Source organism: Eretmochelys imbricata, chromosome 9 (genome assembly GCF_965152235.1).
Source record: "Eretmochelys imbricata isolate rEreImb1 chromosome 9, rEreImb1.hap1, whole genome shotgun sequence".
NCBI lineage: Eukaryota > Metazoa > Chordata > Testudines > Cheloniidae > Eretmochelys > Eretmochelys imbricata.
The window spans coordinates 41,983,802-41,999,437 of NC_135580.1; the positions used below are offsets into that span (position 1 = coordinate 41,983,802).

The 15,636-nt window shown below is 42.2% G+C and overlaps 1 protein-coding gene across 5 annotated transcripts in view; it reads left to right on the top strand.

The window, feature by feature from the left end:
* PIK3CB (phosphatidylinositol-4,5-bisphosphate 3-kinase catalytic subunit beta) overlaps positions 1-15,636 on the top strand; it is a 154,341-nt gene that overhangs the window by 94,258 nt on the left and 44,447 nt on the right. For all 5 annotated transcript variants that reach the window (XR_013347118.1, XM_077826519.1, XM_077826521.1 and 2 more), the window contains 2 exons: positions 3,686-3,739; positions 6,353-6,541. Coding sequence is in view for 4 of the 5 variants with exons in the window: in XM_077826519.1 (XP_077682645.1) it covers positions 3,686-3,739; positions 6,353-6,541 (243 nt within the window). In the remaining variant the exon portion in view is untranslated. The remainder of the gene's footprint in view (positions 1-3,685; positions 3,740-6,352; positions 6,542-15,636) is intronic.

The following is a 15,636-nucleotide window of genomic DNA, read 5'->3' on the forward strand; positions in this document are numbered from 1 at the left end:
TGTGGAATGCAGCTGTCTAGAGTGCCTCCTGGAACAGCTGTGTGACATCTACAACTCCCTGGGCTACTTCCCATGGCCTCCTCCCAACATTTCCTTTATCCTCACCATAGGATCTTCCTCCTGGTGTCTGATAATGCTTGTACTCCTCAGTACTCCGACAGTATGTGTTCTCACTCTCAGCTCCTAGTACCTCTTGCTCCCAGCTCCCCACCCACGCGCCAGAAACTGAAGTGAGGTCCTTTTCAAACTCAGGTGCCCTGATTAGCCAGCCTTAATTGATTCTAGCAGCTTCTTGATTGGCTGCAGGTGTTCTAATCAGCCTGTCTGTCTTAATTGTTTCCAGAAATTAAGAAATTAAGAAACAATTTCTGATTGTTCTGGAACCTTCCCTGTTGCCTTACTCAGGGAAAAGGGACCTACTCAACCTGCAGCTAATATATCTGCCTTCTGTCACTCTCCCGTAGCCATCTGGCCCGACCCTGTCACTTTATATGATCGTAGCATCAGTCCACCTGTTAGTAGAACATACAAAGGCCGTCATTATAGATGCAAATTGATACTTCACTTTAGCCATCTTTGCTGAAGCAGCAGCTAATTATTTAATGTTGTTAATCATGTGTCTGCTCTAAATGTTAGACTGTATTTAAGTAGAATTAATTCAGAAGTCCACTGGAACCTAATCCTGAGTCACAACACTAATCCAGATTTGCCTTATCTGCTCTCTAGGATCTATTTCTGGGCTGGGAAGTCAAGCTCTCGCCACTTTACTTAAGATAACTGTATCTTGTATATTATTTATTGTGTTGTGCTGGAGTTTATAGCTGAATTGCACATTTCATTAAAAGAATGTTAAGGCTGCAAAGTCAAGCGCTCAAAAGATAGGAAATGCCAGAATTAAGAAGGTTGGCTGTGCTGCTTGAATTCAGCCTGTTATGCGTACACATTGATAGTCTTTAATTCCATTATCACATAATACTGTTTCCACAGGAGACCGCCCTTATTCAGTTCACAGAATGGATGGTGCTCAATGAATGACAATCTGATATTTCTTTTATCCTCATTGTTCAAATGTGGCCTTGTGCCTATTTATTGCACACTGTTCAAATCCTGCTATGAGGACAAAATTATTAATTTCCTCATAGGCTCTTCTATAGCACTCATCACTGTATTATGAGTGCTTCACAGAAACTGATGGATTTCTTTTCACAACACTCCTGTGAGGTGAGGAGGTAGTAGTATCCACATTTTACAGATGTGGAACTAAGCACAGAGAGACAGTAAGGTCAAAAGTGTGCACTAATTTTGACTGCCCAATTTTAGATGCCTAGGACCTGATTTTCCAGAGTACTTAGCATTTTATGGCACTTTATATATTCAGAGCAGAGCCCCACTGAACATAGTTGCCATTGTACATGCTTAGCACTTCTGCAAATTAGACCCCAAATGTCCAGAAAATGAGGGAACACAGTGGCCACCTGTGAAAGTTTTGTAGTATGTGACTGGTTGAGCATCACATAAGAACTCAATGGCAGAGGTAGGGATAGAATCCAGTTCTCCAGGGCAGCATTCAGCAGCCTTAACCATAAGACCATGCTTTTCTCTTCCTGCAAAACTCTGCCTCCTTCACTATATACCTTCCAATTTCTGCAACAAACGAGGCAGGGACCCTACAGATAAGAATTTCCTTCACTAAATAGCACTGGATCATCCATTTTTCCCCACTCTCCCGTCCCTTTCCCCAGCTCCTTGTGTGATCTCAATATTCCTGTTGCTTTTCCCTTTCTCATACTCGTTTCCACTCCCCCCACCATCAGCTCCTATTCAATTATCTCCACTCTCCCAACTCTTTCTTCCAAATTTCTCTCTCTCTCTCTCTCTCTCTCTCTCTCTCTGCTGTTGTCAGCCCCTGTCTGGTTCCTGTCCTCTCTGCATTTGAATCAGAGTGGCCTTGTGAGTGTCAGGAGCAACAATTATAGGAAATGTCCTGCCACTGCAGCACTAGTCCAGAGTTTGCTCAGTGCAGATAAAACCTTTGGAGAAGTTAGCTGCCAAACTCTAACAAGGCTCTACTGAGCATGGGCAAATTTTTTTCCCCAAAGGTTTATAATTTGAGCGGGAGAAGCAGCAAAAGGTCATGCCTGCCAAATTCCAAGACCACCCCAAAGCATGAAGGTGCAAGAGCTTTTCAATAAAATGATAAAAATATTTTTAACATGGCCAAAGATGTATTTTTCCCTTACTTGCACTCTGGGAAACAGCTGAATTTTTGCTGAAACTTTCAAAACAAAAAACTCAATGTCAGGCAGAGACCCAGTATAGAAAATGTCAACCCAACCAGTTTGGAAAAGTTGCATGAAACTGAAAACATCATCTTATAATAGAAAGCATCAGGCAGCCTTAACGATAGGCAGTGCTACTGGCTCCACCTATAATAATTGTACAGTGGATGTTGATTATACTTTTTAAAGAGACTGTGTATTTGATTGCTTCTATATTACTTATTTGATGTATCTTTAGATATTCTTAAACATGAAAAACATCTGGTTTGAATACATAACTTTCTTATCCTGAATACTGTCTGTGAAGGAGAACTATTAAATAACGTAGAGAGGATAAGTTACCTGCTTATAGTTATGCGCGTTGTTCCACTGACGTGTCAACCAAAGCTTTTGTGGCTTTAAGTTTAAAATGTATATATAGGGTAGGATATGATCCACTATCTCCTTCCCCTTGCTGAGGGCTGCCACCTTCATGGTGCCATTTCTACAAATCTGAACTTTCAAAGTACTGTTTGTGCTTGGGTGAAGAATGGCTCAGGATATTTGTAAAGGAAATAAGTGCTGTTGATTCAAATCCAGCCCAGGTCAATAAAAACCAAATGTTGTTACTGTATGTTCAGCAAACTATGCAAAATAGGTTGGAGGTCTCAATCTAATTTGCAGTGGGATAGGTATCTAAATCACAGAACATCTCATACAATGGACACTACTTGACAATAATATTGGAGGTGTTGAGCACTGAGCACAGCCACCAAAAATTGGATGGACGTGGAAATTGAAGTACCCATCAGATTACTGAAGGGACAGTGTAGGGAAGCTGACATTAAAGAAGATGTGTTTGGTGGATAGGTAGAGGGTATCAGTCTCCAAGAATGTTAACTTGCAGCTTTTCACAGATTTAATTCACATGTATAATTGTAAAGATGAGGAGAAAATATTGTACTTCCATGCCCTGAAGTGGAACCAAAGAACATGGATTTATGCAAGGATGCCATCTTCAGAGAGCATAAATTGCCTGAGAAATCCCTTTGCTTTAGGTGCATTCCACTAGTACTTTATTCTTCACATGGGTAGCTGTTATGTAGCACTTGTGCATACTATGCTGAGTTTTCTAGTTTTGTATTAAATCTGTTTTGTATTAAATTAGCTATTTATTTTCATAAAAAGACATTTTATGGAAGAGTAATAGTACGCGTAAGGTTGTGATGTAACGTCCTACATAAACACATTTGTTTGCCACACTTAATTTTTATCCTTTAACAAATATGAGTAAATAATCAGTTCTCTAACTAAAGAGAGAACTTTTACTGTGTCATTTTACCACTTCACCTTTATAACATTTTTCCTTCAAAATGTAGTCCAATTCTTTATTTCAATCCAATGCTTAAACTATTATCCTTTTGCAGATACTTGAAAAGGCAGCTGAGATCGCAAAAAGCAGTGAGAATGCTGGTATGGCAGTAAGTATCCAACCTGAAAATAGCATCTTCAAGATTAGAAAATCCCAATATCCTATTTCTCTGCCACTTTATGCTTGTATTATTCTAATAGAAAATAAGTATATGTATTCAGGTAACATTAAAACCCTCCAAGTTTTTTGTTTTGTGTTTTTGTTTGTTTTTTAAATAACCACCCACTTTTGTGGGGCTTACCCTTTCCTTCAAATCAAGCATATACTTTCTGTATTGGACACTAGTCAGGCTACAGAGTGGACAAGGGATGCTGTGGCTGAATATATTTCATGGATTATACCTCATCCATGTCTGAAATTTGGTTTCATACAGCATACAAATTTAATGAATAGTTAGATGTAGCAAGATAATCTGTCTGGTTGTCAGAAGCTTCCCAATAATGACCATTTTTGAGCTGGATTGATCTTTGACAACAATAAACTGCTTAATTTTTTGTATACCCGTGGAGATATTTGATCTTCTAAAGGAGGTGAACAGTTCTGGAACAGAGGTAGTACTTTTAATATGAAGTCTTTAACCTGAAATTGCTTTCTTAATACATACCCACCTAATGTTGAAGGGCAAAAATAAAATTGAAAAATACAGAAAACTACAACTCTGCTAGTCCTCCAGTCTGCTACTGGAAAGTACCTGTTCATAGAATCATAGAATAGAATATCAGGGTTGGATGGGACCTCAGGAGGTCATCTAGTCCAACCCCCTGCTCAAAGCAGGACCAATCCCCAATTTTTGCCCCAGATCCTAAGTGGCCCCCTCAAGGATTGAGCTCACAACCCTGGGTTTAGCAGGCCAATGCTCAAATCACTGAGCTATCCCTCCCCCCTAAAACATCATACAGTTCTCAGTAAGCAGAATACAGAAGTTAGTCAACAAGTACATCAAGTGTAAATAACACTTAATAAAGCACTTTAAACATTATGCAGTGTTCAGAAACACTGAAAACTCATAACTTATTCTGTTACAAGCAACTGAATATATAAATGAGATTCCCACTTACACAGCAGAATGTCAACTTGACATTATTTGTAATCAAGACCTTTTATTTATTATCTTTTAGAAGCATGAAAACTGCTTTCTTGAATAAAGCTTTGTTACAAAATGACTTTATTTTCAAGACTTTCTTGTTTACTGTATATTTTGACATAAGAACAAAGCACATACTTTTCTTAGTTCACTGAACAAACATTTCAATTACACCAGCTATTTTAAGTCTATTCTCTTAAACAGTTTGTTCTTAAATGATATTTTTGCTTGAAGATATTTACTTAAACACAGTGCAAAGCTCAGGCACTCATCCTTTCTATTAAGAGCTAAATTTGAAAGCAGTAATGTATGTAGCATTTGAATTATTTTATCAACTAGGAACTCTCTATGGAATGTTACTATGAAGTGAAACTGTTTACGATACATAAACAATATTTGTCTTCAATTTGGCCTATAATTTTAACTGAACTTTTACAAGGAAGGAAAAAGGTTTTCATGCAAAAAGAACACCACTTGAAAAAAAAATCTGAATCCACTCTAATTTCACAAACTTCAAAGGAAGTTTCCATACTAATTGCTTAAACAACTCAAGTTTTCAGGTTGCTTCAGAGTTTCATATAATACAAAATGAAAATAGATTATTAATGTATCTGCATAGAGTACATCTTTGTCTAGAAGCAGCAGCTTCTATCACATTTAATTGTGTCTCTGTGGCTTTCAAATGATGGTGGTCAGCTTCATTTCTTTCCTTGCAGTTTGTATAGTAAGGATGCATCCTCTGACCCACGTGTCTTTCAAATGAAGATACATTCTTAGTAAACCTAATTTTTAAAAGTAATGTTAATTTCCAAGTTCTAGTAATCAAAGTTATGTTAACTGTTAACCTTTTATAATAATAGACATGGGATAGTTAAGCACTGGAACAAGTTACGTAGGGAGGTTGTGGAATCCCTGTCATTAGAGGATTAGAACAGGTTAGAAAAACACCTATCAGGGATAGTGTGTGTATACTTAATTCTGCCTCAGTGCTGAGGGATAGTGGATGACTTCTAAAGGTTCCTTCCCACCCTACGTTTCTTTTGATTCTGCGTTAAAATGAGAATTGTGAGAATAAGACAAATCTGTATTAGAAAACATAATGTATGTTAGTATTTACATACAAAACCAGTCTTTTTTGTTATAGTTGGAAGTGCATCCTTAACATTTGATTTTAATTTGACTTTTACCCTGAATGCCGTGGCACTATTTATCTGACAAATAAATGGGAAAAATACTTGCTGTCAAAACAAGAATTCCCCCATTTAAATGGGAAAACAGCAATATTGCCATCTAGTGTTGTTTATGCAGAAGTATAATTTTTTTTTCAAATACTTTTGTAAATTGAATTTAGAGTCTGCTGTATAAATATGGTCTGCCATCACCAGACATTTGAGGTCTGAAGTAAAAGCCTGATAATCCTCCCCCTGTGATCTAAGAAATTAATCCAATTCACTTAATACTACTGTTCTCCTAATGTAGCTTTATCATACACTGATTAGCTTGCTCTAATAGTCTGAGTCCTGTATAACATAAGTTTGGTGATTCTTGAACTTACTTTGCTAACTTTAATTTACCTAGGGTCGAGGTGGCAAGAAGTTCTATATTGAACTAAAAGAAATCATGGAAAGGGACCCCTTGACTCAACTCTGCGAAAATGAAATGGATCTTATTTGGACTTTGCGGTATGACTGTCGTGAAAATTTCCCACAATCACTGCCAAAACTGCTGCTGTCTATAAAATGGAACAAACTTGAAGATGTTGCTCAGGTAAGGCAAATGGCAAAGGCAATGTAAAAATATGGCAGGCAAATCATGAGCAAAATTTTTCTTGTACACAGAAACGTTGAAGTGTTGTGCTAAACTTTGGTTTATAAAACTAGGCATTAAGGCTATTGATTTCAGTGGAGGTTGGGAGCCTAATGTGAGACAAATGGGAAAGGCCATTTAAAATTATGGGATGGAGATGGCTGTAAACTGGGCCTTAACTCTTTTGCTTTCAAAGAACCTACGTCTCGAGCCAGATTTTAATACTAATTTAAAAGTTAAACATGAAAAACCAGTTCCCAAGCACTTTTTTTCCTCAAAAAACATCAGGCAGACTGTGTGCTTGAATCCCCTCTGAGTTGACAAAGCTTTCAGATTACTTCTAAGGGGACGTTTCCATAATCCACCAACAATTGGAAAGGAGAGCGGTAGACAAGCCCAAGGATGCAAAAGAGAAATAAGATTGACATAGTTACATTGTTTTATTCCCCTCCACAGTTTCTTTAGTTCTCTCCATTTCCCAAATTTAGGCTGTGAGCCTAAAAACACACATCTGGTCAACTTTGAGCATGTGCCTAAGCATTTCCAGGACCAGGGCCTTGATTAAAACTGCAAGTCCAAAAACTTAGATTCAGGTTGACTGTACTTTTTCAGATGGTAAAACCTTTAGAACTTTGTGAAAAACTGATTGTTCAAACCAGCTGATATATAGTTATTGAGGAGAACAATTCATTTTCAATTAAATATCTTGCTACAAAGTATAGTGTCTCTCACTTCAGTGAGACTACTTGCTTGAATAAGCTCTTCCTAAAGCTGCAATAGAGATAATTAGGGGCTTCAGGTTTTGATGTTAATGTCAAACTAAGATTTGCCAAACACATTGTGTCATTCTCATTTTAGTTTCAATCTATCAGATATATAGGTATACGAGTCTGTTTTATTACTGTAAGTGGTATGTCTACATTTTTCACATCATCCCAGATAGAATCCTAGTCCTGTAATGCTTGTTGAAAATAGGTAGAAACATGTGAATCTCCTCAATTTGCATAGCAATGCACAATTGGATTCATGACTAAAAAACTATACTTTGCCAGTGTTTAGTATTAGTGGAGTATATAATTGCCCTGAATTCTGTTGCTATATCCTCAGAGTTATTGAGATGAACTGATACTTGTGGAATTCTGGTTTCTGAATGAAATGTTTTTTTTTCTGAGGTGATTATAATGTGAGATCCTCTGTTATGGAGCTATCTAGTAACAGAGGTCATTTACATTTTTAAGTTGTGGAACAGTGTTGTTTGTAACTTTGTATCGGAAAAGTATATGGATTTCATAGTCGTCATAATGTTTCTGTATCTCAGACTGATTTGTGTAAATGTAGCAAAAATAATGGATTTCTGTATTTTCACTGGAATTTTGCCTAGACCTTCTGTGTACTCAAAAAGCTTACTATTGCAGTGGGCAGGGCAAAACTATACAGACCCAGACAGCTTTAACAGATCCAACACGCAGTGTAACAGAGAAACAGATACTTGCGGCAGTATGTCTGTTTGCTTTTATTTAAAATTTACTGTTACTGGAACCATGCATTGAATGGCACTTGTGATTTTAGAGACCATCACACTAAGGTTGTATCTGTCATCTGTGGATATATTTGGCAGTATTATAGTAAGCTATCATACTAACCTACCATACTAATAATTTGAAAGAGAAACTATTTACTTTTAAAATGTTTGAGCTAAAAATCAACTATTCTTTTTATTGAGGATAATGATCACAGTATAAACATGTGTTCCAATTAGTATCTGAATCTAATCTGCTACTCCTCCACTTACTAAGTATAAAACTTTAAACCTTTTTTAGGAGACTGGGAAACCCATTCATCCACTGTGTGGAAACACTCTCACCCCCAACACCATCACCATCAACAACTTTTGTCAACTTTACTCATCATGTGGCCCTTTTGATTGGACAGTCCAGTTAAAAACTTAATGTTACCCCAGGGTCTAGGTAGCAAAGAGCCTAAGGAGAACTTATGCACTATTCTGAAAGATCTGTTTTCTTCCATTATATCCTTCTTTCCAATATGCCTTAAGTTACTCTTGGAGCTATTAAAGTAATTTGATTTTCACTCTCTAAACTTGCAGTTGAATGGCTTACAGCAATGAACTCCAAATTAGTCATATGCATCACCCACTGATTCTTCACCCACTTGCATTCTTTTGTACACATGAATTCTCTCACATTGTTTATTCATTCCAGTATGGTCTTGCACATCTACTGTTCACTTAAGCTTTTGACTTGTTTTTACTTAGTTTGTTAAGAATATTTAAACAGGTATAAAAATGAGAATGTAGGGAAGGGGCTTTGGGGTATGCTCACCACAAGTCAATGCCTAAACAATTATAGGAAATGAATTGACAGGTCCACATTACTTAAAATATTTTTTTTATTTGGAAATAAAGATTAGAGAAAAATAGAGTAAATGACATTATGGCACTTCATTTTAAAAATATTTTAAAATAAAATGCCTAAGATAATATATATAACCTTGTGTATTTTAGCCATTTATCATGTATCTTAATGTGCACTTTCGGGAAGGAATGTGGTATTTCTCTTTGCTAATGTAGAGAAGGGGATGATTTGACAATTGAGTAATGTATTTTGGCAGCCTTAGTAAGCTATATTTGTGAGGAATACAAAATTCTTCTTCGAGTGCTTGCTCCTGTCCATTCCATTGTAGGTATGCGTGTGCTCATGTGCACAGTTGTTGGAGATTTAGCCTTAGCAGTATCCGTAGGTCTAGCTGTGGTGCCCCCTTGAGTGCTGCACTTTATGCATTGGTATATCAGGCGCCGCCAGCCCTACGCCCTCTCAGTTCCTTCTTATCTCCTGTGATGGTTAGTTGGAGTGCCTTTCCTTGCATAGCAACGGCTAGCGGTTTTGTCTCTTCTGACTTTGAGCCTTAGGGCCTTGTAAATAGTGGTTTATAGTAGTTAGTGTTAAGTAGTTAAGTGTAGTTAGGAGTCAGAAGTTAAGAGTCCCAGCGAGGACTTCGCCCTAGGTAGGGCATGCCCTGGTCTCCAGGGTTTAAGCCCTGTGTGGACTGTAACAGGCCTATGCCTGTATGTGACCCCCACAGCAGCTGCCTCAAGTGCGTGGGGGAATCACATGTGAAGAACAAGTGTCGTATTTATAAAAAATTTTGACCCAGTATTCGGAAAGAGCGGGATATTCGTTTGTGGGTTCTCCTCATGGAGGCTGCCCTGTGTACGGCTTCCGAGCCATCCCACCAAGACTCGCCTAGTACCTTGGCCTTGGTGCACAGCACACCCCCTTGCACTGGGCTCCACCCCGCACCGCTCCCCATTGTCGGTGCCCAGAAAGAAAACTAAGAACCACGGCTCCCTGGCACTGGGCAAGAAAGGCCACGGGGCATCAGGCAAAGGACCCAGTTTGGGCATCTTTGCCACACCGGAGCCACGTGGATGTGCCTCCCTGGTCGGAGCCATTAGCCCCTCAAAGGATCAACCACTGACTCCGAGGAATAGTAGGGGACCCAAACTTCTAATGGCATCAACACCTTCCCAAGCTCCCCCAGCGCTGAGAGAGCAGAGGCCTCTGCCTGAACCGCCGGCACCACACGTGCTGCAGGAAGCAGCAAAGGCTCCCTACCAGGGCAAGCCAGCCGCTAAGACCCCTCAGGGGCCTGTGGAGCACCACCAATCTCCCAAAACAAGGCAGTGCTCTCCATCTCTGTGACACAGATTTCCGGCGTCGCAGCCCAGATCCTCTGGGGCTCACCCTCAGTCACTGGCACCATGATCATGGTCCCCACCATCTCAACACGGATTGCCTGGGGGAGGCACCAGTCTCCATTCCATTGGCACCGTTTGCCCTCCTGCTGGTTGTCCTGGCACAGATCTCAGTCGCGTGCCCCATGGGAGCACTCCCCGTCGCAATTCCAGTCCCCCCAGCTCTGACAGTGGTCCCCTCGATACTGGCATCGATCCTCCCACTCCAAACACCTGTCTCCAGCAGCGACAGTCAGGAGGCAGATACAGGCATCAGTGGCCCCACCGTGGTCACCAGAAGGGATTTCTTCTGGCACGGAAAGGCAGTTCAACCCTCCACCAAGACTCCACCGGCGTGAATGGGCACCTGAGGCGGCGTCGATGTCTACGGCACCACCTTGGCACCATGACCAGTGCAGTGGCCTTACTGGTGTGCGTGGGACATGCCAGTGATGACAATGCCCCTTTTACACCACTTATCTGCCACTGCCTCGGAGCAACAGCTGGCGGCACGGGACTCCATGCATGAGACCTGCTCAGAGGTCGGGCTAGAGGAGACAGTGACCCGAAGCCTACCCCGGGCGGTACAGTCCTTCTCATCCCTGGACGAGGCGGTCATGGGACCCTTGAGGGCCAGCCCACCAGACTATTTTTAAGGAACACCAGGCTCTGCTTCAACGGGTGGTCGAGAACTTGGGCCGAGAGGTGGAGGGAATGGTCGAGCAGGCAGACACCTTGTTCAATGTCCTCTCAACCTCTGCCCCGGCACGTGTTGCACTATCGGGTTCTGTTCCCGCTGCTTCCTAACTCCAAAAGCAAAAGGCCACCTACATCGCCGCAACAAGTCTCTCAGAAAGTTGAAGTTTCGCATGATCTCCCTGGCCTCCATCTCCTCCCTGGATCCGGGAGACTGGTATACTGCCCTTAACTTGAAAGACGCTTATTTCCGTATTCCAATGTCACAGACATTTCCTCTGTTTCTTAGTGGGTGGATGCCATTTTAAAATCACGGCTCTGCCCTTTGGCCTTTCTTCGGCCCTGAGGTCGTTCACAGAATGTATGGCACCAGTAGCTGCTTACCTGAGGTGTTGAGGGATCCAGATCTTCCCGTATCTCAATGACTGGCTTATCAAAGGCAGGTCTTGGGTGGAAGCGCAGAGGAGCCACAATCTGGTATGTTCCACCTACCGCAACCTGGGCCTGTTAATAAATAAGAAAAAATCCACCTTAACGCCTGTCCAGCAAATAGAGTTCATTGGGCCAATTCTCGACTCCATGCGACCCAGAGCCTTCCTTCTGGAAGTGCGTTTTCAGGCCATGTCAGACTTAAAGAACCACCCCCTCACCACAGCTCACACCTGCCTGCTGCTGTTGGGCCATATGGCCGAGTGTACGTACGTGGTCAGCCATGCTCATCTCCATCTCTGGATTCTGTAACCGTGGCTGGCATTGGTCTATGTCTGCAACAGGCACCACCTAGACCAGGTAGTCAGGGTGCCAGACCACATCAGGTCATCCCTGGATTGGTGGTTGGACCTCGGGTTGGTGTTGGAGGGAGTCCTCTTTGTCATTCCATCCCTGTCACTGACCCTGGTCTCTGAAGCTCTGGACCTCCACCCGGGTGAGCGGAGCACCTAGGGCCGCTGGTTGCAGGACGATCTGGCCCTCCACATCAAAATCAGGGAGCTCAGAGCGGTTCACCTGGCCTGCCAGGCTTTCTTGCCTCACCTGAAGGGCGAGGTGCTGCAGTTCCTGATGGACAATACCGCCATGATGTGTACTACACGAAGACAGGTCTTTGGCCCTTTGTCAAGAAGCTCTCCGCCTTTTGGGATTTTTATGTGCTACATGCCATTCATCTGATAGCCGTGCACCTGCCTGGAACCAGGACTCTCTTCGTGGATCACCTCAGCAGGACTTGCTCATCTCTCCATGAGTTGTTCCTCCATCCAGAGGCGGTCAGCATAATTTTCCAGAGGTGTGGGACTCCCCAGGTGGACCTGTTTGTGTCCTGGCAGAACAGGTGTTCTGTTTAATGCAGGGGATGGACACGGTTTCCCTGTCAGATGTCTTTCTCATTCCTTGGTCAGGGCCACTGATGTATGCCTTTCCACCAGTGCCGATGATTCATAGGGTCCTTGTGAAGATCAAGCAAGACAAGGCAAGAATTATCCTAATAGCCCCTATGTGGCCTTGCCAGCACTGGTTCGGAATGTTGTTGAGCCTTTCAGTAGCTGCCCCGCAGGCCAGATCTGCTGTCCCAGAACGCAGACAACGGGCACGCTCAGCCCATGTTCATCAGGTCTTGCTGGGTAGCACAAAACCCTCCACCAAAGTGACTTACCTGGCCAAATGGAAAAAGTTCACATGCTGGGCCTTGGAATGGTGTATTTGGGCAGAGCAGGCCCTGCTGCAGGAGATCCTGGGTAATCTGCTGCACCTCAAACTCCAAGGTTTGTTCCTGTCATCGACCAAGGTCCACCTGGCCGCTGTCTCGGCTTTCCATCCTCTATTCCAAGGCAGGTCAATCTCCACTCATGACATGATGGCAGTTTTTGAAAGGTCTGGAGTGTCTGCCTGCACATCTGGGATCCTACTCAGATCCCATGGGGGGAGGGATAGCTCAGTGGTTTGAGCTTTGGCCTGCTAAACCCAGGGTTGTGAGTTCAATCCTTGAGGGGGCCATTTAGGGATATGGGGCAAAAATTGGGGATTGGTCCTGCTTTGAGCAGGGGGTTGGACTAGATGACCTCCTGAGGTCCCTTCCAATCTTGAGATTCTATGATTCTATACCCCCCGGACCTGAATCTCATGCTGTCGAGGCTCATGGGGTCTCCCTTTGAGCCTCTGGCTTCCTGCCTTCTCCTGGGAGGTTTTGTTCCTGGTCGCAACAATGTTGGCCCGCAGAGTATCCGAGATCAGGGTGCTTAGTTCAGAGCTGGCCTATACAGTCTTCTGTAAGGATAGGGTCCAGCTGCGACTGCACCCAGCGTTTCTGCCCAAGGTAGTTTCCAGTTTCCTACTGGCAAGGACGTATACTTACCCATCTTCTTGCCAAAGCTTCATGCGTCAGATGAGGGGCACGGGCTACACACCCTAGATGTCAGGAGGGCACTGACCTTCTACTTAGATAGAATAAAGCCATTCCATAAGTCAACACAGTTGTTTGTTGAGGTGGCAGACAGAATGAAAGGTCACCCAGTGTCTGCTCGGAGGATTTCGTCCTGGATCACGGCCTGCATCTGCTGCTGCTATGAACTGGCGAAGGTGTCTCCGCCGGTGATCCTGACGGCACGCTCGACTAGGGCACAAGCGTTGTCAGCTACCTTCTTGGCACAGCTACCAATCCAAGAGATCTGCAGGGTTGCTACCTGGTCGTCTGTCCATGCATTCGCGTCTCATTATGCACTTACCCAGCAAGCTCGAGATGATGCTGGCTTTGGCAGAGCAGTGCTGCAAGACCCTGAACTCTGAGCCCACCTCCATTAATACTGCTTGTGAGTCACCTAGAATGGAATCGACATGAGCAAGCACTTGAAGAAGAAAAAACGGTTACCTACGTTTCGTAACTGTTCTTTGAGATGTGTAATTCATATCCATTCCATTACCGCACTCCTACCCCTCTGTCAGCATTGCCGGCAAGAAGGAGCTGAGAAAGAGTAGGGTCGGTGACACATGAGTGCGGCACTTAAGGGGGTGATACCCTACAGATACCGCTAAGGCAAAAATCTCCGACGACTGCGTATGTGGGTGCATGCACAGCTAGAATGGAATGGGTGTGAGCAACATATCTCAAAGAACAGCAGTTACTACAGGTAGGTAACTGTTCTTTCTATTCTAAAATGTTTAAGATGTTACTTCCTGCAGGCACACATCCACATGAATAGTTCCATTGAATTCAATGGGAGTTCTCATGTGCCTAAAGTTACTCACTGAGCAAGTGAAGCGGGGGCATACTTCACTGCGAAATATGTATATTTTTTATTGCTCTGTTACATATTTATATTAAGAATAAGAAATAAAGAGCAGATTCTGTCCACCATGCCTCTCTTAAATCAGGCTTGGCTCAGTGGAGTCCCCTGGAGTGGGAGGAAGAAATCCTCCAGGCCATACTCTGTGGCTGCAATAGCATCCGCAGCACTTGAACCACACTTCCATGAAGAGGAATGGCTCTGAAATCCACAGAGCTTTGTGTCTACTAGTATTTCTCTCACTCCCATGCCTTCCTTTTATGCTGGGTCAGTGATAAAGAGCTGAGTTTCTTGGCATTCAGAAGTCAAGGGCTCCCCTGCATGTAGTCCCAGAATCCTGCCACCCTATGCCCAATGCAGCAGAATCATATTGATCTGCTTTGGATAGGGCCTTCTAGTGGTAGAAAGGTGGGAGAGTTAGCCCCGTGGCAGTGGCTAAATGAGTTTTTAAAATTATAAATCACATTTGGCCCATAAAGAAATATTGTGTGGCATTCATGAATGTTTGTTACATATTTGTACATACCTTCTACGCTGCCTCAGACATGTAGCGGGGACCTTGTGCTGAATGGAAAAATAGAAAAATAATTATTAAAAACCTCTTTTTTTCAGGATAATATAACTTCATTTTGGATTAAAAATGAAACAGTTTGAACAGGACCCTTACTCGATTAGGTTGTAATAGATCCCATACAGGGGAACTATGCCAGGTCTCAGGCACCACATAAGATATTCATTAAAGATTTGTCACACTTATGTGGTATATATAGGACCTTGTGTGGTCCCTCTGCACTCGGATCAGTTTTACTCAAACTGCATACACCATGTATTTTAAGGTTTCTTTATCTAAAGAACATTTTGTGCACATCAGACTTCCAGAGCTATACACAGTAAATATATTAGTACAAAATAAAGATAGGAAAAATTGTAGGTTACAAATACTAGCAAGATGGATAGATAAGCCACTTACCCTCTCTTTGTGAAGCACATTTTAAAAAAATACTGAAACATTTTGGATGAACATCTGAATTTCCAATTTTTTGATTGATATTAAAAGGACATAGTCAAATTATTTAGTTTCCTGAATTGAGTTTTGGAAAATAATTCAAACAATAAAGCATGAGTAATGCATCCCAAAATGTATTTAGATTATTTAATTTCACAGTTGTAGTTAGTAGTATTGATTATAATAATTCATGTCTTAATAAATATACTGTAGTATATTTTACAAAAGTAATAAAGTATTACTTATGATTCCTCATTACAGGCCTATATATTAAACCAGTTTAGAGGGGAGAGACTGCCACTTTTGTATGAATTATGAATTCCAAAAA